The sequence below is a fragment of the Mirounga leonina genome, unplaced genomic scaffold (assembly GCF_011800145.1).
Source record: "Mirounga leonina isolate KUSES-001 unplaced genomic scaffold, KU_Mleo_1.0 Mir_53, whole genome shotgun sequence".
NCBI lineage: Eukaryota > Metazoa > Chordata > Mammalia > Carnivora > Phocidae > Mirounga > Mirounga leonina.
The window spans coordinates 3,267,155-3,289,207 of NW_023270807.1; the positions used below are offsets into that span (position 1 = coordinate 3,267,155).

General features: G+C 55.8%; 1 protein-coding gene across 1 annotated transcript; it reads left to right on the forward strand.

Moving 5' to 3' along the window:
* Positions 1-8,078: 8,078 nt before the first annotated feature.
* MAPK13 (mitogen-activated protein kinase 13) lies at positions 8,079-16,402 on the forward strand. Its single transcript, XM_034991058.1, has 12 exons — positions 8,079-8,277; positions 9,098-9,227; positions 10,483-10,541; positions 13,259-13,367; positions 13,563-13,592; positions 13,980-14,027; positions 14,133-14,247; positions 14,368-14,439; positions 15,112-15,191; positions 15,462-15,540; positions 15,650-15,826; positions 16,075-16,402. Exons 1-12 carry the CDS (start codon positions 8,159-8,161, stop codon positions 16,152-16,154), a joined length of 1,098 nt encoding a protein of 365 aa, XP_034846949.1. The 5' UTR covers positions 8,079-8,158; the 3' UTR covers positions 16,155-16,402.
* The last annotated feature ends 5,651 nt before the right edge of the window (positions 16,403-22,053 follow it).

The following is a 22,053-nucleotide window of genomic DNA, read 5'->3' on the forward strand; positions in this document are numbered from 1 at the left end:
ATCTCATAGGGTTCTTAAGAGGACGAAATGAGTTACATGTATGTAAAGCTCTTAGAACAATTTTTGGCAAGAAATTAATGCTCTATCAGTCTTTGTTAAAGACACAAAATAGAAAACTGAAGTACCCAGAGAGACAGTGTGACTTACGTAGGGTCACACAGAAAACACGAAGCAGAACTGGGATCAGAGCCCAAACTTCTGCCATGGCAGGTAGTCCAACTAGTCTTCTCTGGCTTCCTTTGGCCCTGACAAGGGTTGTGGGGCTCCCGGGGTGATTCATGCGTCCTGGTGTTGGATGTTTACACCAAAAGGGCAGAGTGCCAGTGGCCTCTGCCCTGGAAAGGCAGCTTGTTGAGATGCCCTCTGGGGTGCACGGCCTCCTCGGCCTGGAGCAGCGCACACAGGACCCCAGGCGGGACGCTGACCTATTCCCCGCACTTTGGCAGGTCGTTGAGCTGGGCTGGCCCCAGGCCCGAAGGCGAATGGGCCAACCTATCAGCTGCAAACAAAGAGGACAGAGATGCACAGTGATAACCGTGGCTTCTGCTGAGAGCCCTCACTCCTGGCCGCTGGCCCGTCACTCTAGCAGGGTACTATTCTAGGTACTTGGGATTCAGCAATGAACAGAGTCGTCGAAGTCCCTGTTCCTGTGGACAGATGATAGGCAGACAGATGACAAACAAGTGCACTGAGAGATACATAAGCTCTTAAAGGAAAATGAGGCCAGGAGAAGCAGGTGGTGCGTGGCTGGCAATGGGGTCAAGGAGGACACTCAGAGATGGTGACAGGTGAGCAATCCTGAAGGATGTCAGGGAGCACCCATGCCTCCAGTGTCTCGTTAAATCCTCCCGCTCGCCCTGGTAGGTGGGTGTTGCTCTCCCATCTTAATGATGAGGAAGCTCAGAGACACGCATTCACCTGCTCAAGGTCACATGGCCTGTAAGGGTCGGCGCTTGATTCAAACCCAGCTCCGCCTCCCAGTCCTCGTTACTCTCCACTGGCTCGCCGGAGTGTACCCAAGGACGCTGAGGTCGTCACAAAGCCTGGGGGCGTGTGTGCAGTGGGGGGGCCACCAGGGTTGTGGGGTCGAGAGGGTAGTTACTGGGGTACTGAGGTAAGCGGGTCTGGAGTTCACTCCGGAACACCTCCTTGAAGAGGTGGGGTAAGAGCTGAGCTTTCAAGATCAGGAAGGAAGGGCAATTCCAAAGGGTAGAGGGTCTGGCTTTTCTACAGTGTCAGCGGGAGCCGTGAAGGCTGAGGCAGGGCGGGGCCTGCTTTACGGTGGAAATTTGGTGCAAATTCTTGGTGAGAGAAGAGGTCCCCGAATTCGGTTTGTGTGCTCTGGTTCTTAATTAAAAGCCCTTTACCACCACCCATGGGAGCTGGAGGGCCACACGAGCGTGACGCCCATAGGCCCTGCCTCAGAGAGCAATGAATAGTGCAAAGCCAAACACCGTCCAGGATGGATTGTGTCCAACCAAACAGAGACCACGCGTCCCAGACACCTCACAGTGGACCTGATTTCAAGCATGACTCCCCTACTGTTCCTTCCTCCATTCCACCTTCCGGGTCTTCAAACCTCATTCCTCCCATTGCCTCCTGAACCAACAAGAGACAAAGATCTCTGGTTCATTCGTTCACCAAGTATTTATTGAGCACTTATCGTGGGCCAGGCTCAGTGCCGGGCGCTCGGCTGTGACCGAGATACTGCCCTCACCCCCACCGAGTCATTTGTCCAGTGGTGGCGGCGGACATTTCATGGAGGACAGTACTGATTAGTTACGATTACGACGAATGCCACGGAGGCCACAGTGGATCCCATGGAGCAGAGTCCATTCCATCCCTGGAGTATCTCACCAGACTGACCCCAGACCACACCCTCAGAGGACTCAGTCAAGGGGCCCGTCTTGCGCAGTCTGGGCAGAGAGAGGCGGGTGTTGGGGGGCAGTGGAGGGGAAGCAAGCAACAAGACTGTGTGTGGTGTGAGGAGGGGAAGTTTACCTTCTGAGTCCCAAGAAGGCCGGCTGGGAGGGGCCACTCCAGCAGAGCTGTCCCCAACCCCGTCCTCCACCAGGGGGTGCTCAAACTGAGGGCAGGGAGAGGACCAGGTCCAAAGGAGAGCGAAGGCAGGAGGAGAGAGAAAAGTTCATGCAGTTGAGGGGCCCCTGTGAGAAGGGGGAGCCCGATATTCTGTTCTTGGGATGGATGTTCCGCTGAGGTCCTGAGGCTGTTCAGCAGCCGCAGCCCCTCAGAAGGGGAAGAGGTGCTGGGGAAGGTGGCCCAGTACCCAGAGGCCAGTGAGCTGCCCCCAGGTGTGGTGAGCTGGTCCCCCGAGGGACTGAGCAGAACTGGCTGGAGTGAGGGACGAGGCTGCGGGGGGGCAGGGGGGCAGGCCCAGATGGGGAACTCAGTGGAAAAGTCAGGAAGGCAGACACCTGCTCCTCCCCTGGAGATCTGCACGGCTCACTCCCCTGTGCAGTGAGTTGTTGCCCCCATATCGCCTCCTCAGACAGACCTTCCCTGACGGCCTGTCTAAAAGAGCTCTCACGGTCCTTCTTCATATCCTTACTCAGCAGCATTTTCTTCACAGGGCTTAACACTGCCTGACGTGACATTTGCTTGAATCATCTGAAATGGTCAAATATGAGCCATTTCATGTGGCTCAGCCTAATGTTATGTATTTGTTCATTGGTTTTCCACCTGCCTCCGTGGCTGGACTGTCAGCTCCACGAGGGGGTGTGGGAAGGATCCTTATCTGTTACATTTCAGTTATATCCCCAGCGCCTGGGTCAGTCCCTGGCACTCAGCAGACCTCGATAAACATTGAGTGGATGGGTGGAATGAGTCTTTGGGCTGGGTTAAAGAGAGGACGGGGGGCAAACCAAGAAACACACTCTTAAAAAAAAAGATTTTATTTATTTATTACACAGAGAGAGACACAGCAAGGGAGGGAACACAAGCAGGGGGAGTGGGAGAGGGAGAAGCAGGCTTCCCGCGGAGCAGGGAGCCCGATGCGGGGCTCAATCCCAGGACCCTGGGATCATGACCTGAACCAAAGGCAGACGCTTAACGACTGAGCCCCCCAGGCGCCCCAGGAAACAGACTCTTGACTCTAGAGAACACACTGATGGTGACCAGAGGGGAGGTGGGTGGGGGATGGGTGAAACAAGTGATGGGGATTAAGGAGGGCACCTGTCGTGATGAGCACCAGGTGATGTGTGGAAGTGATGAGTCACTCTATTGTACACCTGCAACTTATATTACGCTCTACGTTAACTAACTGGAATTTAAATAAAAACTTAAAAATTTTTTTAAAAGCTTAATAACAGTTCGATGTGAGTAGGAGCCGCCCAAGAGAGCAGCTTCCGGGGCAGGACTGGGAGCAAGGGGCAGGGGCTGGGGCGGAGCAGTGTAGGGTCTGGTGGCCCGGGAGGCAGAGCTGGATGACACTGGGGAAGGCACATCGGGAGAGCATCTCCCATGTGCCAGCCACTGAATTAGACACCTCTCCTGCCGTCTCTCTTAGTCCTTGTGACGCCCCGCGAGGTGGATATTGTTACCACTCCTGCTTTACAGACGAGGAAACTGAGGCTCAGGGAGGCTACCTCGTCCAGGGCTAGCTCTAAGTTAACAAGGCACAGGGCAGCCCCCATGTGCGGCCTTCCCTCTGCACTTCCCTACCTTCTCTTGATTTTGATTGTTTTGTGGAGTTTTGAAAGCCCCTAAGGAGCAGGGGAATCTCTCAGAGCTGGAGCCCGAGCTCTTAGGGCTCCCTTGCGGTTTTGTCCCGGCGGGACCCCAGGCGCATCATGGTTTCTTATTTTGTAGAGGTCTCCTGGCCAATTGTGCTGAGGATTTGAGTGGCTGGCCCTGTGTTTGGGACAGAGGGGGCTGTAGTGTTTGAGGAGTGGCTGGATTCCTGAGGCAAGATGGAGCGGACCCGGGCAGCCAGGCTCGTTGTCCCGTGAGGCTTCTGTCTCTATTCTAAGAAACCAGTCATCTTTCCCCCCGAAACCCATGCCCTTGCCCCCCCCCACCCAGCGTCACTAGGAGGACAAGCCTTCAACAGCCTGTTCCCGGGGGCTTGCTGGGTGCTGGGCTGTCTACTTGGTGGTTGAATGTGCAGCCTCTGGAAGACCACATCCACCAACTTCTTGGTCATGTGTCACTTTGGGCCAATTACTGAACACCTCTGGGCCTCGGTCTTGCCATCTGGACAGAGCAAAGCAGCCCTGACATCCGGGAGCTGCCTGGTCCTAACAGCCAGGCCTTGGTGGTGCTCGGAGCTGGCCGGGCACAGCTCCCCTGCTGTGCTCCCGAGAACACAGACAAGGCCGTCTATGACCATGACGGGTCAAGACAAAAACAAGACCACTCCATAATCACGCCCGAAAACAGACAAAACAGGCATATTGTCCAGACCGCAGAAGTGACCAAACAGCCCTTGTGTAGCTAATCTGAGTAGAGGCTGCTTCTCTATCAGTTACAGCTCTCTCCTCTTTCCAGTTGGCTCTTCTTCTAGGTAAGATTTAAGGTCCCCAACCATAGAATCAGCTCTACTTCCTGATAGTGTCTAATCCAGATCAAAGTTTGCTTCCTTAAACCTTCCACCGATTGCCTAACATGAGCCCAAACGTTAGAGTGAGTCCTTTCTAGCGCCCTGTTACTGAGCCACCCCATGGTTCCCCTGATGCAAGGAGTGATAGACCCGGCTCGTTCACTCCCAGGTGGGTTTCTAACTGTCCTTGGCTGGAGGCACTGTCAGTCCCGACCTCGTTGGGGTGGTGTTGTGCCGCTCTTGGGGGAATACACTCCCGGGACTCTTGAGATATATTTGCCATGCTTACTATCACTCCCGTGTCACAAAGCGGACGCTGAGACCCTGTAGAGAGGTGCAGTAGTTTTGCCCAGGGCCACACAGCTGGTAGTGCAGAGTCAGGGTGGCAACTCGGGTCCCCTTCCAAAGTTGGTTTCCTAACCCCCTTGCTTTGGCCTTGATAGGGCAGAAACCAACATGATAAGGTTGGGCCAGCATCTGGGAGGAGAAGTGCAGAGGAGATTGGAGCTGAAAGAGAAGAGGAGCCCAGGGCCTCAGTGACCCGCTGTGCTTCCTCTCCCATGTGTGACTTCCCCGACTGGATCCTCCAAGGTATTTCTCTCCTGAGGCCGCCTGGCTATTGAGTAAACATGGGCCTAGCTGAGGCCCGAGGGGGCGGGGTTGGGGGGAGACAGTGTCATCAGACTGGCCTGAGTCACTTCCTGACAATTGCTTAAGAGGCATCCAGAGCCACAGTCCGAGTGGCCAGCTCGCGCACTCGCAGGATTGTACCCACTTGGGCAGGAGCACTTCTCTGGTATTCCCCATCATTCTGGGCTCACCTCTGCCACACTCAGGTTATTGGGACATACAATAGAGAGGCAGAAGCTCTGTCCCTGCCCTGGGGAACGCCCCTGCCCTGGGGAACGCCATGCTCCAACCCAGAAGGAAACCCTAAGTCTCCTGGACAATTCTGTCTTGCCTGCACCCAGGCCTGAACTCTGGCCTTCAGGACCTCACCCCAGCTTCAGAATCAGGGTGCCATTCCCTGGCACCACCAACCCCAAAGGTCCCCAACTCCTGCAGCCCTCCCAGGCACTTAGCCCCTTCCTTTTTCCTCCCGCAGGGTCTCAGGGCCAGAGTCGGGGTTGGGGCAGGGAAGAGGATGGAGAATATGCCAGATACCCTCATGTAGGATGTCTGGAAGGAGACATGGTTTGATCAGTAGACATGTCCTCATGATGTGCGTGAGGGGACGATGTGAAATGCAGACCATTGCCTTTAAGGAGCAAGGCCTTTCAACCCAGAGACACTGCATAGACTTGGAGCCGAGAACATAGCCTCTAGAACCAGGCTGTGCTCACTTCTTCAACCCAGCTCTGCCCCTTGGCAGCTGTGCAACCTTCAGCAAGTTACTTAACCTCTCTGCACCTCAGCTTCCTCATCTCTAAAATGAGCAAGATAATAGTACTGACTCACAGACCTCTCACCAGGACTGAGGGAGTTAGTCGTATGTGTAAAACTCGGAGTAATGACTGGCCCATAGCACGCACACGTGTTCAGGAAATATTTTTTCACTTCGAATGGGCTGATTCTTCCATTCATTCTCAATACAGTTTTTGATATCCTACTAGACTCTCTGGATGCCATGCCTGTTGGGCATTTCTGTGGGATCCCCATGTGGTCTTCCAGACTGTGTGGGAGGGACTGGGGTCCAGGGGTTGGGGCCTGCAGACTCCCTAGTGAGGACCCTCGGCTTGCTGTGGGCCACAGGCAAGTTCCTTTCCTCCTTCAAGACACCCTCTCTCCCTTTGACTAAGTGAGCAAGTGGTCCCCGCCCCTGCCACAACCCCTTCCCAGGCCAGTGAAGGGTCAGATAAGTCAGAGCAGCCATGTGGACCCCTTACGGCTATTCTCGGTCCCACCCCCCTTCCTGGGAGGCCTCCATGATTTAGTTAGAGCACAGACTCTTCTTCAGGCTGCCCCAGCCACCAGACACAGGGACAGAAGGCCCTGGCTTGTCACTGTCCTCACAGGGCCTTAGGAAGCCGGCAAAACCCCGTGCAAAATCGGAAATTTGAGCCTCGACTAGATAGCTGATGCTATAGAATCACGGTTGGTAATTTTAGATATAAAAATACTGTGGTTATGTTTTAAAAGGAGTCCCTAATCTTTTGGCGATATGAAAATATTATGGATGAAATTATCTGATGCCTGGTGTTGCTTCAAAATGAGGGAGACACAGTTGGTGAAGGGTTGATACAGTTACTGAAGCTGAGGGACTGCGGCCACGCGGATTCCCTAGAGCCTCACTATCAAAGCGGCGTCCAGAGCCTGTTTGAAACGCAGCCTCTTCGCTCCGCCCCAAGCCAACTGCACCAGAATCTGTCTTTTAATCAGATCAAACGCCCAGGGGATCCAGGGCACATTCAGATGAGAAGCATCGGGCTCTTCTGTCTACTTTCGTACTTTTTTTTTTTTTTTAAGATTTTATTTATTTATTTGACACAGAGAGACATAGCGAGAGCAGGAACACAAGCAGGGGGAGTGGGAGAGGGAGAAGCAGGCCTCTGGCGGAGCAGGGAGCCCGATGTGGGACTCGATCCCAGGACCCTGGGACCACGACCCCAGTCGAAGGCAGACGCTTAACTGACTGAGCCACCCAGGCGCCCCTGGGATTAGGTTTTCTCATTTTTTTTTTTTTAAAGATTTTATTTATTTATTTGACAGAGAGAGACACAGCGAGAGAGGGAACACAAGCAGGAGGAGTGGAGAGGGAGAAGCAGGCTTCCAGTCGAGCAGGGAGCCCGATGTGGGGCTCGATCCCAGGACCCTGGGATCATGACCTGAGCCGAAGGCAGACGCTCAACGACTGAGCCACCCAGGCGCCCTCATTGCTCTTCTTATTTGTTGCTCAAATTGTCCCAAGTTTGGCCATTAGAAGGTTCTTTTCAACGTACCTCCTTTGGTTTTTAAGCACGTCCTTACCTTTTTTTTTTTTTTTTTTAAGATTTTATTTCTTTATTTGAGACAGAGAGAATGAGAGGGAGGAGGGTCAGAGGGAGAAGCAGACTCCCTGCCGAGCAGGGAGCCCGATGCGGGGCTCGATCCCAGGACCCTGGGACCATGACCTGAGCCGAAGGCAGACGCTTAACGACTGAGCCACCCAGGCGCCCCTACTTTCGTACTTTTGAAACTTCTTCTGAAACTTCCCGTAATCAGAAAGTTGTGGGGTTTGGTTTGGTTTTTCCAAAATCGTCTCCAGTGGCCGCACCACGATGCCCACGCAGATCTTCCTACCGAGTCCGGGCCGGAAGGACCTGAGAGGCCCCGTCCCCGCCCCGCCCTACGCGCGAGCCCCTGAGCTCTAGCCAGCCGCGGGACCCCCGTCCTGCGGGCCAGCGCACCTGCCGCCCGGCCGGGCCCACACTGCCGGGGCTGTCGGGGCAGGCCCGGGCGTGGCCGCAGCGGCGCACCTGGGCGAGCAGGCAGGTGGGACGCGCCGCGGGCCCGGGACCCGCCCTCGCGCGGGGGAGGAGCGGGCGGCGGGCCTGGTGCTGGGAGCCCGACGGGCCGCGGAGGCAGGCGCCGCGCTGGGGCCGCCGAGATCGGGTGCCCGGGATGAGCTTCCCCCGGAAAAGGGGCTTCTACAAGCAGGACGTCAACAAGACCGCCTGGGAGCTGCCCAAGACCTACGTGTCCCCGACGCACGTGGGCAGCGGGGCCTACGGCGCCGTGTGGTGAGACCCCCGGTGCCTGCGCGCCGCTGGGGGGCGCGGGGGGGGGCGCGCGCGGGGCGTCGGGCCGGCCGGACGGCGGGCGCGCAGGCACCGGGACGCAGGTGGAGCCTCCCGACCCGCCGGGCCGGCCAGTGCACCCCTGCCCGGAACCCACCCCGGGGGGGTCCCCTCTCCTGCCGGGCCCTCGGGGCCGCGCGCCCACCACCTTGAGCCAGGACCCCAAGGCCCAGAGTCCCGCGGGCTCGGAAGACCCAGGCGGGGGCTTTTCCCGCACTAAGCGCTTGGAGCTGGGAGGAGGCGACCGGGCAGCGCAGCATGAGCCAGAAGCCTCAGGTTGTGGCGGAGGCTGGCCTGCGGCCACTACGGACGCCACCTCACTGTTCTCACCGGCTTTGTGGGGTCTCTGTGGGTTGAATTAGGACTGGGTCTGGTCCTCCAGGACTTGAACCTTACAAGGGACCCTAGAGTTCATCCAGGCAAGTCCCCGTTGTTACGAGTGGGTACACTGAGACTTGCCAAGGTGCAGAGTGAGCTTCCCTCCGGGCTCTGGATCCTGTTGGCACGACCTTGGGTCTGACCCGCTGCAGAACTGACCCCTCGCCGCCCAGCCCCCCACCCCCCCAGTCGCCCTCACTGCGCTTGAGGCTGCTCCCTCACCTCCCAGGTGGCCGGTTCCCTTCCTCCCAGCCCAGCCCGTTGGCCAGGAGGGATTTGGGTGAGGATGGCCTGGGCTCCCCAGAGTGGCGGGGGAGATAGCAGCCAGGGTGTGGCGTGGGGGCTGCTGGGGAGGAAAGAAAGCCGACCTGTGCGTGCCCCCCAGCTCTGCCATCGACAGCCGGTCAGGGGAGAAGGTGGCCATAAAGAAGCTGAGCCGGCCCTTCCAGTCCGAGATCTTTGCCAAGCGGGCCTACCGAGAGCTGCGGCTACTGAAGCACATGCAGCATGAGAACGTAGGCTGGGCCTGGGGGCTCTGGGGGCTGCTCTGGAGCAGGTGGGCAGGCGGCGGCGGAGAGGGGTTGTGGAGGGGGAGGGGGCCCCCGGGAGGCTCCTGACCAGGTTCCGCGCCCCCATGTGTGGGGGAGATGGCCTGAGAGGGTACAGAAAGCCCAGGACAGGGCCAATCTCCTCCCTGCCCCTCCCGCCCTTATTCCTCCCCTCATTAAAATGAGGTGCCAGGACCTGCCCTACCTACTTCCCAGGAAGGGTGCAAAGGGTTTCTGGGCAGTGGAGCAAAATGAACTTTGTGAGGTGCAAACTTACTGTTTCCTCGGTGTTGCGAAGGAATGGGTGCGCAGAAACTTTGTAATTTGTTCTAGATCTCGGAGCTAGGGCGCCCCAGCATCCTGGTTAATGTGGCTTCCACACGTGGCTCTGATAACAATAACCATAGGTACTTGAGCACTTCCTGTGTGCCAAGTGCTATGTCAGAGCTTTGCATAAACTAACTTGTTAACCCTCACATCACAGGAGTTGAGTACTATTACTCCCACGTACAGAAGGGGAAACCAAGGCACAGGAAGACTAATAGGTTATACGGTTAGTCGGTGGCCCAGCTGGGATTTGAACCTATGCAGCCTGGCCCCAGGCCTCAGTGCATAACCATTAGAATATCCTGTATGATAGAAACGGCTGGGAAGACTAGCCACCCAGCGCTGGGCCTAACAACCAGGCTTTGCTCTAGGATACCTAGATTGGTAAGATGATTTCAAAATATCGTGGACAAATACGAAGCCCCATTCCTCTTCAGCAAACCCCTCCCCCTGGCCCCCAGCCAGGGGCGACGTTGCCCCTGGCTCCGAACCAGCCCTTTGGCAGGCAAGGATGGATGTGGTGGGAGACCCAAGGTCAAGGGCAGGGAGCCTGCTGGCTGCAAGACCCCCTTCCCTGTTCCCTCCCATTCCCTTCACCACTTGTGGTTGCCTCCTTGAGTTGGGAGTGAATTTGCACGCCTGCCCTGAACCCCAGACTTGGGGGGCAAGTCCCCTTCTCCCCAGCCTGACTTCCCATCACTGTGCACTGCAAGCTCCCTCCCAGTTAAGGGGATCCCTCTGCCCTTTTTACTGCTCCCAAGAAGGCTGGGAACCTGCCTCCTGCCGCAGGCGGTGTGTCAGGAGAGGGCGGATGGTTGTGTGCATGGCTGGGCCCCATGGAAAGGGGGACAGGGCTGTGGTGGCTGCCCAGCTTCACTGGCAACCTTCTCCCCAGGTCATCGGGCTCCTGGATGTCTTCACCTCAGCCTCCTCCCTGCGCAGCTTCCATGACTTGTGAGTCGGGCTGCACTGAGTTCTAGGGCATTTGTAGGCCTTGCTTGCCGCTCGGGAGCCGGCTAGGGGAGAGTCCAGATTCGCCCTTCTGGGCAGCGGGCTTCCTGTCCTGGGCTGCTCACCGCTGTGTGATTCTCTCTGCAGATTCTTTCAGCGGGGGGCGGGGGAGGGGGTGGAGAGAAAGGTGGGCAAGAAGAGATGGGAGGGGCTTTGTGGGGTGCTTGCCTGACAGGAGCTGTCTGCTCATCTGCTTCTCTTATTATCCGCTTTAATACCACCAAGACCGCATTGGCAGTCCTCACAGGGTCCGCACCAACTTACCTCACCAATCCGTGGGGACCCAGGTGTGGGTCTGGACCTTGGGGCTCTTCCTAGCAGGAAGCCCTGGTCCCCTCTGGCTGATGGGGTGTTTGACAGAGTCACACGGAGCCAGAAAATTTAGTTGTTAAATGCATGGCTTTGGCCTGCTCTACAACGTAGGAAACTTTGAGAAGGTGGATTTTTAAATTTTTTTCCCAACCCCTGTTTTAAATAAAGCCGAAGGTCCCTTTGTTAGGATGCTTTCATTTTAAATTTAATGCAGTGATTCTTAAGTTTTTTTTCCTATAAAGCTAGTTGCTGGGCTTAGCGTTGGGAATTTAAAGTGGACCAGCGCCCCCTCCCAGGCAGGGTGGGGGTACAGTTTCTAAATGAAGACTCACAGTAGTGCGGTGGGTGCTCTAAGTATGGTCGGGGCCGGGGGAGGGGGGGCTGCATGCTGCCTCGGGGCTTCACAGAGGAGGCAATGCTCGAACTCAGCGCCGGAGGGTGAGTAGATGTTCACGTGAGGTAAAGGTGCTGAAGGCATAGTAGGTAGGAGGAACTGCGAGGACAAAGGCAAGGCCATGGGGCCTGAGACTGGACTGTGAGGGGAATATGGGTAAATTCAGTGTGACTAGTGAAGGCCAACGGCTGGTTTGGTCAAGGGAAGAGCCCAGACTTGATCCCACAGGCAGCCTCAAGTCCATGGAGGATTTGAACATTGGGGTGAGTAGTCTGATCGATTTGGGGGTGCACTTTGGCGGGGGTGGGGAACAGGGAGCAGCTCTAGGAGCAGAGAAAGCCTGGAGAGTGGTGTCTCAGACCTTGATCTAACTAAGGCGGAGGTGATGCTGAGAGCAGACTTGAGACCCATCAGGAGACGGGACTGTCAAAAGGTCTTATCTGTTGGGAGAAGCAGTGGCCGGGAGAAGGGGTGTAGGTCAGGATGCCAGGCTCCTGCTTGGAATACTAGGTGGAAGGAGAACAGATCTTGGGAGAAAGATAATGAACTCTGTTTTAGACACAACTTTTGAGAAGCCTATAAATGTTCGGGTGTTTAATCAGCAGTTGCACATAAATCTGGAGCTCAGGAAGGTCTGGGCTCAGGTAGAATACGATACAATACTGTCGATTAAGAGATCAACAGAGAATCTTGAGGGAGGGTCAGACTTTGCAAGAGGTCCGATAGGAAGAAAGGGAGCCCCGGGAGTGTGTGCTGGGTGTGTGCTGGGCAGCCGTTGGTGAGACTGATCAGAGTGGTTTCGGAGGGGCAGGAGCAGACGTCAGGTTGTCAGGGGATTGGAAGTAAGGCAGTGAGTCAAGAGGTATGAACCATTCTTTCTAGAAGTTTGGTTGTGGAGGGAAAGAGGGAGAAGGGGTGGCTCTTTGAAGAAACAAGTCAAGGGAAGGTGGTTCAAGCACGGTCAGACTTCAGCAAGTTTGTCAGCTGAGAAGAGAGGGTCCATGCGGAGGTGAAGGACAACAGTGGGGAGGGGACCGTGCATGGAGCAGGGCCCCCATGGGGGAGGGGGATGATCCGGTAGAAGAAAGCTTCAGAAAATCACAGGCTCAGGGTGCCTTCGGCTCAGGTCATGATCCCAGGGTCCTGGGATCGAGCCCAGAGTCATCAGTCTCCCTGCTCTGCAGGGAGCCTGCTTCTCCCTCTCCCTCCGCCCCTCCCCCTGCTTATGCTCTCATGCGCGTGCTTTCAGTCTCTCTCTCTCAAATAAATAAAATCTTAAAAAAAAAAATCATAGGCTCATAGAGATGGCTTCCACCACATTTTTTTTTTTTTTTTTTTTGGTAAATATTCCTTTTTAAATCTATCATCTTGTGTTCTGGACTTTGCCGTTACTACCTTGAGCAACAGCTATATTTTGCTGACCTTGACCTGTTTTGCAATCCGATCGGAGGGTGCCGTGGCTCAGCTACTCCTTCCTTCTGCCCTCCTGGAAGTTGTTTGATTACTTCCTTCTTGGAAGGGCAGACATTCTTGGTGGTTTGTGGAGCTCTCCCAGCCGGGCATGACCCTCTGGGGGAGAAAGTATTTGGACAGAAGCAGAAGGAAATCCTGGCAGGTGCTCCTAAGTCACAGCTGTGGCTTTCTGGGGGGCGCGGAGGCGGGCAAGGAGAGGGCGCCTTTGAAGAGAGGGAGCACAGCTCCATTTGGTTTTCCTGAGCGCACTTCAGCCAAAATGCTGACCCTGAGCTCTGCTAATGGGGCGGCCGCCGTGGCCAGGCCGGGAGCCAGAAGCCAGGAAGCCCGTGTCGGGGTCTGGCTGGCTGCGATGGGGCTGGGTCTTGCACACGGAGGCCACTTCTAAGCCCTCTGTTCTGCCATAGTCCCTGCACCTCCTCTGAGCTCAGACCTGGGGCTGGGGGGGCTGGGGCTGGCAAGAAGCTCTCGTGCTTTGCAGCTACCTGGTGATGCCCTTCATGCAGACGGACCTGCAGAAGATCATGGGGATGGAGTTCAGTGAGGACAAGATCCAGTACCTGGTGTATCAGATGCTCAAGGGTCTCAAGGTGCGCGGGGGGCCGGGAAGGTGGCCGAGGGGGGCGCCTTGGTGTTGAGACCCAAGGTTTGGGGAATGCCAGGCCGTGGGGGCTGGAAGAGCACAGTGGGACAGGGTGGGAGGGGTTTGGAGCCTGCCTGAAGCCCCCAGGATGGAAGCTGGACTCACCCTTCTCTCTCTCTCTCTCTCTGTCTCTCGTACACAGTACATCCACTCAGCTGGGGTCATCCACAGGGTGAGTGCTTTCTCTGCAGTGGTCCTCAGAGGCCCCTCCACCCCGGAGGGATTCCCCACAGCCGGGAAGGAGGAAAGGAGTGGGGAGGCGAAAATCCTCTGGAGCTTGGAATGTGGATTTTTCAGACCCAACCTTGGCCCAGGAAGGCCTGCTCAGAAGAATGCTGTGTTCTGGGGAACTTTCTGGATGCTGTAAACAAAGCGAGCCTTGAGCTGGGTGATTTAGGCTCCAAGAATCAAGAGTATTTTAGAGCTGGATGGGCCCAAAAGGACACGTAGGCCAGCCCCCATTTTACACACAAGAAGGCTGACACCCAGAGAGAGAGGAAGGGGGACAAGCTCCTGTCTCCACCTCTCAGCCCAGCGCTCGCTCTCTCCTCTCATCTAGGACCTGAAGCCGGGCAACCTGGCCGTGAACGAGGACTGCGAGCTGAAGGTGAGCGGGCTCAGGCAGGGTCAGCCTGGCCTCGGGGTGGGCCCCTCTCCCCTGGGAGCCTCCTGCCTGCAGCAGCTCTTTCTCCCTGTGTCCCCTGAGTCATAGATCTTGGATTTCGGGCTGGCCCGGCATGCAGATGCTGAGATGACAGGCTATGTGGTGACCCGCTGGTACCGGGCCCCTGAGGTGATCCTCAGCTGGATGCACTACAACCAGACTGGTCAGTGGTCAGCTGCCCAGGGAGGGACCGGGGGTCTTCTCTGGGGGCTCCTCCAAGGCCGTTTTGGTTACTCTGGGTTGACTGACCGCCGGCTCAGCTCGTTCTCCCCTCCCTCTGCAGTGGACATCTGGTCTGTGGGCTGTATCATGGCAGAGATGCTGACGGGGAAAACTCTGTTCAAGGGGAAAGATTGTATCCTTTGCTGGGAAAGCCAAACTCCAGGGATTCACTCCTTCAACAGACACTTGATTAAATCTCTCTTTTTTTTTTTTTGTTAATGCGAAAGCGATACATGCTCACTGTAGAACAGTGTTATTTGTTTGTTTATTTTTTTTTTAAAGTAGGCTCCACACCCAGCGTGGAGCCCAACAAGGGGCTTGAACTCATGACCCTGGGACCAAGACCTGGGCTGAGATCAAGAGTCGGACGCTCCACCTACTGAGCCAGCCAGGTGCCCCTCACCGTAGAATGATTTTAAAATGCAGATAAGGGAACTGCCCCAAAGCAGTCACCTGCCATTCCACCACCGTGTAGAAAAGACTTCACGTGTTGGCACCACACGCACTAACTGAGCGGCCGTGTGCGCTGTGCGGGTGTGGAGGAGAATACGTGGGGTCTGCGGTGCCGAACTCAGCGTGAGGGTGGGGGAAGGTGACGGAGAGACCCATGTGAGGGTGGCTGGCTGGGTGGGATGGGGGTGGGAAGGCGGCGCATCCAGGAGGGGTAAGGCGGGTGGGAAGGCTTCCAGAGACCTGCGCCCTCCCCTGAAAGTGCATCTGGCTCCTGGATGGTTGCCTCAGCGCCCGGGTGGGAGTGATGGATGGGCGGCGGGAGAGTGAGGCTGAGCCTTAACCCTCTGCCAAGACCTGGACCAGCTGTCGCAGATCCTAAAAGTGACCGGGGTGCCGGGCGCAGAGTTTGTGCAGAAATTGAACGACAAAGCGGTGAGTGGCAAGTGGGTCTAGACGGGCCTAGGCTCGTGCACTTGGCTAACCGGGGTCCCGTGGGCTCTAGGCCCACATGGGAAGGAGGGCTCACCCGTCCCCTCCTTTTGCCCTGGCAGGTGCTCTTTCTTGCCTTCATCCCACTTTGGACTTTGACCTGAGCCTTCAGCTTGGCTCTGGGGCTTTTCTGGAGTCCCCACCCTTTACCCCAAGGCCTGAGCCCCGAGAGGCTGACTGTGGGGGATTACTCACTGCTCCTCGGTCTTCCAGGCCAAATCCTACATCCAGGCCCTGCCACAGAGCCCCAAGAAGGATTTCTCTCAGCTCTTCCCGCACGCCAGCCCCCAGGGTGAGTGCTGGGGCCTGGCTCCTGGTGGTGGTGGGGGGGGCTGCTGGCTGTCCCAGCGGGCGGGGCTCTGCGGGGCCTGGGGTGTGACTCGCCAGCTCTGTCGCTGCAGCCATAGACCTGCTGGAGAAGATACTGGAGCTGGACGTGGACAAGCGCCTGACGGCCTCACAGGCCCTCGCCCACCCCTTCTTTGAGCCCTTCCGAGACCCTGAGGAGGAGACAGAGGCCCCGCAGCCGTTTGATGATTCCTTAGAACATGAGAAACTCACTGTGGATGAATGGAAGCGTAAGAGCTGGGGGCCTCGGGGTTCCGGCCTGTCCCTGCTTTGCCCACTCTGTTCCCAGGCCTGGCCTCAGCTGGCCCGCGCGCGCCCTCCGGGATCCCCACTGCCGCCTCCTCTCTGAGCAGATACTGTCTCCTGCGTGCGTTGCTTGCTCCCTGAGCAGACTTCTGCTCCGCGTTATGTCGGGGGAGGGGGCTCTCTTTTGCCCTCAGCACCCCCTGCACACCTCGAGCCAGCCTGTGTTTCGCAGAGCACCTCTACAAGGAGATCGTGAACTTCAGCCCCATTGCCCGGAAGGACTCACGGCGCCGGAGCGGCATGAAGCTGTAGTGACCCCTGGTTGAGCCCAGGGACTGGCCCATGGCACCGCCTGCCGGATACTGCCCCTAGGACCCATATCTGCTTGTCACTTCTGGTCCAGCCCCTTCTGGGACTATCGCCTTCCGGGCGGAGGAGAGAGGGGCCCTGCCCCGGTGTAGGAAACAGGCCTCGTAGCTGCAGGATTCAGAGCTGTTGGTTGGCAGACAATAGCTCTGATCGCAACCAGCCACATTAAAACGTCCATCTGGAGACTCGCCCACGTGTGGGGTCCTTCCTTCAAGGCTGTAGTGGGGCTGAGGGGCGGGCAGAGATGGTGTATCGGTTTGCTAAGGCTGCTGGGACCGCTCAGCACAAACTAGGCTTGAAACCACGGGACTGTGTCCTCTCACAGTTCTGAAGGCTGGGAGTCTGAAATCACGGTGTCGCCAGGGCCATGTTCCCTCTGAAGGTTCTAGAGCAGAATCCTTCCCGGCTTCTTTTTAGCTTCTGGTGGCTCCCGTCCTCTTTGGTGTGCCTGGCCTTGCCGCTGCCTCCCTCCAGTCTCTGCCTCCGTCCTCACACGGCCCCCTGCCCTCGGTGGAGCTCTGTCCGTCCCCGTCTGTCCTTAGAGCAATACCAGAGATTGACCCGGGCTCGCCCTCACCCAGCACGACCTCATCCCAGTCCTTACTCATTACATCCGCAAAGACCCTATTTTCAAGTGAGGTCACATTCTGAGGTTCTGGGCAGACACGAATTTGGGGAGGACACCATTTAACCCCCTACAGACGGCCACGAGGGAGGGGCCCCTTCCTGGGCCCTGGGCTCTGTCGAGGAGCCAAACGTGTTGGCTGCTAAATTGAGGGAGTTGCAGAGAGTGTTGCAGCTGGTGAGACGCTGCACGCAGGTTATTTTGGGTGAGTGATAAGCACTCGAGATATGAAACAATAGCAGGCTTGTGGGCTGGGAGCTGCAGAAGGCAGAAATGGGCTTTTTCCAGGCTTTATGGAAAGCGGTTCTACTCCTGCCTCCTCCCAGGAATGGGCGTCTCTCCTGAGCTTTAACCTGACAATGGCTAGGATTTTTCTGTTTGCATTTGAACAGCTTTGGTAGAACCAATTTCCAGGTACCCCTAGTCCCGGCCCTGGGCACCAGGGGCCTGGTTAAAATGCAGATTCCCGGGCGCTACCCCAGAGATTCTGACTTAGCAGGGTATGGGGCTGAGGCCTGAGAATATTTGAATGAAAACCCCCTCCCCCAAGTCCAGGGATTCTGATGGATAGCAGACCATATTTAGAAAAACACTTGGTTGATATCTGTCCCATTAGTCAAGAAGCCTAAATCAGCAACCAACGGAGTCTGAGGGGCTCACATGGGCTTCACACACTCATTTTACAGATGGTAAAACAGAGGCTCACACAGGGCACTTTTTGGGCAGCGAGGCTATTCTGCATGATACTGTAATGGTGGATACATGATCTTATGCGGTAGTGACAACCAGTGGAACCGTCCACCACAGAGTGAACCCCCAAGTAAACTGCCGCCTTCAGTTGATAACAACGTATCAGTATTGGTTCAGCACTTGTAACAAATGTCCCAAACTGATGCAAGATGTTAGTAATAGGGGAGCTGTGAGGCAGGGGGAGGGAGTATATGGAACTTCCTGTACTTTGGCCCAAGTTTTCTGCCAACCTAAAATTGCTCTAAAAATAATGTCTATTTAAAAAAAAAAAGCAGCTTGAGGCTCCAGGGAGATGGGGTGAGATACCCACAGCTGGGAAGTGGTGGAGGCAGGATTTGAACCTAGCAGCCTTGACCACCATGGTCTTAACTCATGCTTGAATTCAACGGTGGCCCAGCCTTCCGTACCTTCTAGCCTGACTCTCTGAGCTCCTTTGCTGCCTGTGTCTGTGGATTCTGCTTCCTCTCCCAGAAGTGACCCTGCTGTCAAGGAGGGAGGGGCTGGCCATGTTCTGCCATAGGCCTGTCCTTGCTGGTTACTAAACCGCCCCAAGTCCCCTGAGTCAAGATCCCTCAGTTAAATCCTTCAGCCTCCTGAGACACCTCACTAGTCCCAAGAACAAAAGTCTCGTTGGCCTGGCATTCAGAGCCCCTTGCCTCCTCTCTAACATCATACAATCCCACTGCCTCCCATGTTCCTTATCCCAGCGTGGATAGCCAGAATGCCAGTCCAGGGACACCCCATGAGGCTCACCCTGCAGGTGAAAAGGTTAAAGGTTCTGACAAGTCCTGCAGCAGAGAGGTCTGTTCAACATTGTTTAATCCAGAACTTCCTAAATGAACCTAACCCCAGGACCCCATTTTCTCCTGAGAGCCATCACACACAGAGTCCTCTTTGCCCAGTGCAGCCCAGTACACAGTCCCAGTACTCTCCAGGTGGACCTGGGGCTTCTTTCAGAACCTCTGCTTAGGAGGCCCTTCATCCCCCTCCTCACTTAGGAAAATCCTCCACATCCTTCAAGACTTTGCCTCAGGCCGCCATCGAGGAAGTAGTTCTCCACAATCCTCCTTTGAGAATGGGTCTTTTCCTCCCTCTGCCCCAGGCCCTCTGTGGACAGGATTTACAGTGTCTGTGGTTCCGCCTCCCCTCCCCATTACACACTGTGAGCCCCTCCTTGGAACAAGTATCTGTGAATGGATGAATGCGTGGAGGAATGCGTGAATGAATGGATGATGTCCCGGGGTCCTGTCAATCATTTCTCTGCCCTGACTAGACCGCACGGTATCATGCGCAGCGAAGAGCACAGCAGGAAGCAGAAGTGGGTAGCCCTGGCCTGTCTCTTTGAGTGGCTCCCCTGAAAACTTCTAGGGTTTCAGACTCCAAGGCCTTTCCCATCATCCCTCGGTGTCCCTCCAGTCTATCCCCCAACCCAGAATTAAAATTTTATGTGTCATTTCCCTACAATTATCTCAAACCTGGGAGGTTTCTCCATAGGGACGTGAGCTGCTGAGCAGTGGGACGGAGTTCATGGGTTCTGGTCTCACCCTATGAGTGACAGGAAGCCAGTCCAATTACAGGCTGGCTGGGGATCTGGGCTCAGCTTCCCTCGGACTTGGCCTGCAGGACCTCTGACAAGTCTTGTGTGCCCCCCTTCCTCTTGCGGGACAAGGGTGGGATCTGCCCTGCGGCAGGTAGGGAAGCTTGGAAGGTCTTGACAGAGATAAGGAAGCTAAACTCAGGGATGGGGGACAGTTGAGTGAGAGCATCTGTGTCCTGGATTTCCTCCTTTGTGAAATGAAGGGTGTCCTCATACAGTGGTGCAGCTCTGCTCCCAAGACCACGGGGGCCTACAGCTGGAGCCTGGCCACCCGTGTCACCCAGAGCAGAGCTTGCCTGGTGTGTTCGGGTGGCAGCTCCTGGGAGGCAGAGACAGAGGAACTGTCCTTACAGGGAAGAGTCCGGGGTGCATGCGTGCACCAAGGCCTGTGCGCCCGGAGGCTTGTTTGGAAAGGGGAATGGCTCAACTTTCACCCGGCACAAGGACCTCCACCAGGGTGTGGGAGACTTGCTTCTGCAAGAATCTCCTCCCACCTCTTCTCCGCACTCTTGGCTTTTGTGTCCTTAAATTCAGTCGAAACAATTCCCTAAGAACCGATGCTGGGATGCTCCCCCTCCCTTCATTCCACAGTGAGCTCGGGGCTCTGTCCTCATCCTCCCTAAATCCTCCTGTGATTTAAGGTAAGAAGCTAACGACTTTCTCCTTGTCCGCAATGAACAGCAGAGGCCCAACACCATTCCATCAAATTGAAGCTCTCAGTGAGAGGTCCCTGGGGAGGCCTCACCCCTGCCCCCCCTACCCGGAGATTTCCTGGAGCAGGGGCAGTGCCTGCTGGAATTCTGATCTGGTCCCTCCCGCAGGAGCTGAACCCCTGCCCTTGCTCTGGGCCATTGTCCATGAGGCCCCTCTGGGCACGGGGGGGGGGGGGGAGGGGGGGAGCCGTGACCATTTTCTGTGCCCCGGATCCCGCCTCAAAACAGTATTTTCGTATGCCTAAAATGAAATACGCAGGATTACAAAGGAAGCTAGTTATGTTGAAATACAGTTGTGAAAACATTTAAGCGTGTGATGTTGTAATTCATGGGTTTCTTTATGAACACATTAAATAACGAGATCTAGCTGGGAGCCCGGTAAACTACAAATCTGAAGTAGGAATGGGCGTAATGGTGTTTCAAGAGAACTACGGCACCTACAAAGGGAGATGGAAAGCTCCGTGCTTCCTGTTGACATCGCTACTCCAACCGAAGTCTTCAGAACCAAGGGCATGGCAGCCAGAAGGAAAGTGGTAATATTTTTCAAGCCAAGTTCATGGACTCTGAATTACCGCGTGCGGTCTGCGGTTGGTGCGCCCCAGTTAAGAACCCCTGTTCTCGATACTAAAATGTGACTTTGGGTACCCTCTGTTAGTTCTTTTTCTTTTTTTTAAGGCTTATTTATTTATTTGACAGAGAGAGAGACAGCGAGAGAGGGAACACAAGCAGCGGGAGTGGGAGAGGGAGAAGCAGGCTCCCCGCAGAGCAGGGAGCCCGATGCGGGGCTCGATCCCAGGACCCTGGGATCATGACCTGAGCCAAAGGCAGATGCTTAACCGACTGAGCCACCCAGGCACCCCCCTCCGTTCTTTCTTTCTTTCTTTTTTTTTTTTTTAAAGATTTTATTTATTTATTTGAGAGAGAATGAGAGAGAGCACATGAGAGGGGGGAGGGTCAGAGGGAGAAGCAGACTCCCTGCAGAGCAGGGAGCCCGATGTGGGACTCGATCCAGGGACTCCAGGATCATGACCTGAGCCGAAGGCAGTCGCTTAACCAACTGAGCCACCCAGGCGCACCCCCTCCGTTATTTCTTAACTGACCGTCTACCCCACCAGCATCCTCACCCCTCCCTGGCACCCAGTCCTCCATCTTGCATAATCACGGAGCCAGGTCTAAAACATCCACATCTGCCTACAACCCGTATTACCCCCCATTTCCCTGGGTCTCCCACCTGCACTGTCCAGGTAGGAATGGGTCTGACTGGGCATTTCGCTAGGGAATTGGCCAAGGCCTTTATATCTAATTTGCGAACTGTGTGGAATTCTCCCATCCCCGCTCCAGGCATTTCCTCTAAACCATTTTACTGACGAAAACACTGGGGCCCAGGCCTCCTACTTACCACCACCACAGTGGCATGAAAACCTGTTGAGATCTGCATGACTGTCCCTGTCCCCCCCACCACCACAGGCATAAGGAGAGCCAGGCCTAGAGACAGGTTTGTCTTAACTGGCCAAGAGAAGAAGCTCTCAGAAAGACATTTGTTTTTCTCTTTTTTTCCCAAAGGTCTCATCTTTGAGAATATTTTGCTAGGATTCTGGGAAGAGAAAATGTTGGGAGGGAAGAGTATCTGAGAAGTGGTGTGGCTTCTCCTAACCAGAAGGAAGCAAAGGCCTGTTAGTCCCCATATTCTTTTGAGACTGTGATCAGCTCCCCATCAACACCCTTCCTAAACGCAGGAGGAGGCTGCTGAGTGCACTTAGGGAGGCTGGACCCCAGACACAGGGCCCCTAGTCTTGTCTGAAATTCCCATGTCCCAAGTGTGTCCTGTGGCATGAGAACCATGGACCTGAAAGAGCCCAGTGGACTGGGACAGAGGGCTTCTGTGACAGACACAGTTGGTTTCCTACCTGTCAGCCACACTCCCTTCTTCCTTAAAGGACCCATATTTCGTTCAGGCTGCAACTTGCACAGGAAAGTGGGCCTCTCCTTCAGCCCCAGCTGGTGACCCATGATTGTTCTACACTATGTGAGCTAATGTTCTCTTTGCTGCTTACTAGTTTAGGACTCAGTTCTGACCAAGAGGACCTAGGGGAAGTCTGGGAGGGAGATCCAGGTGGTCTGTCCCTGCTCTCTGCCCTGAAGATGGTTTTGTGAACT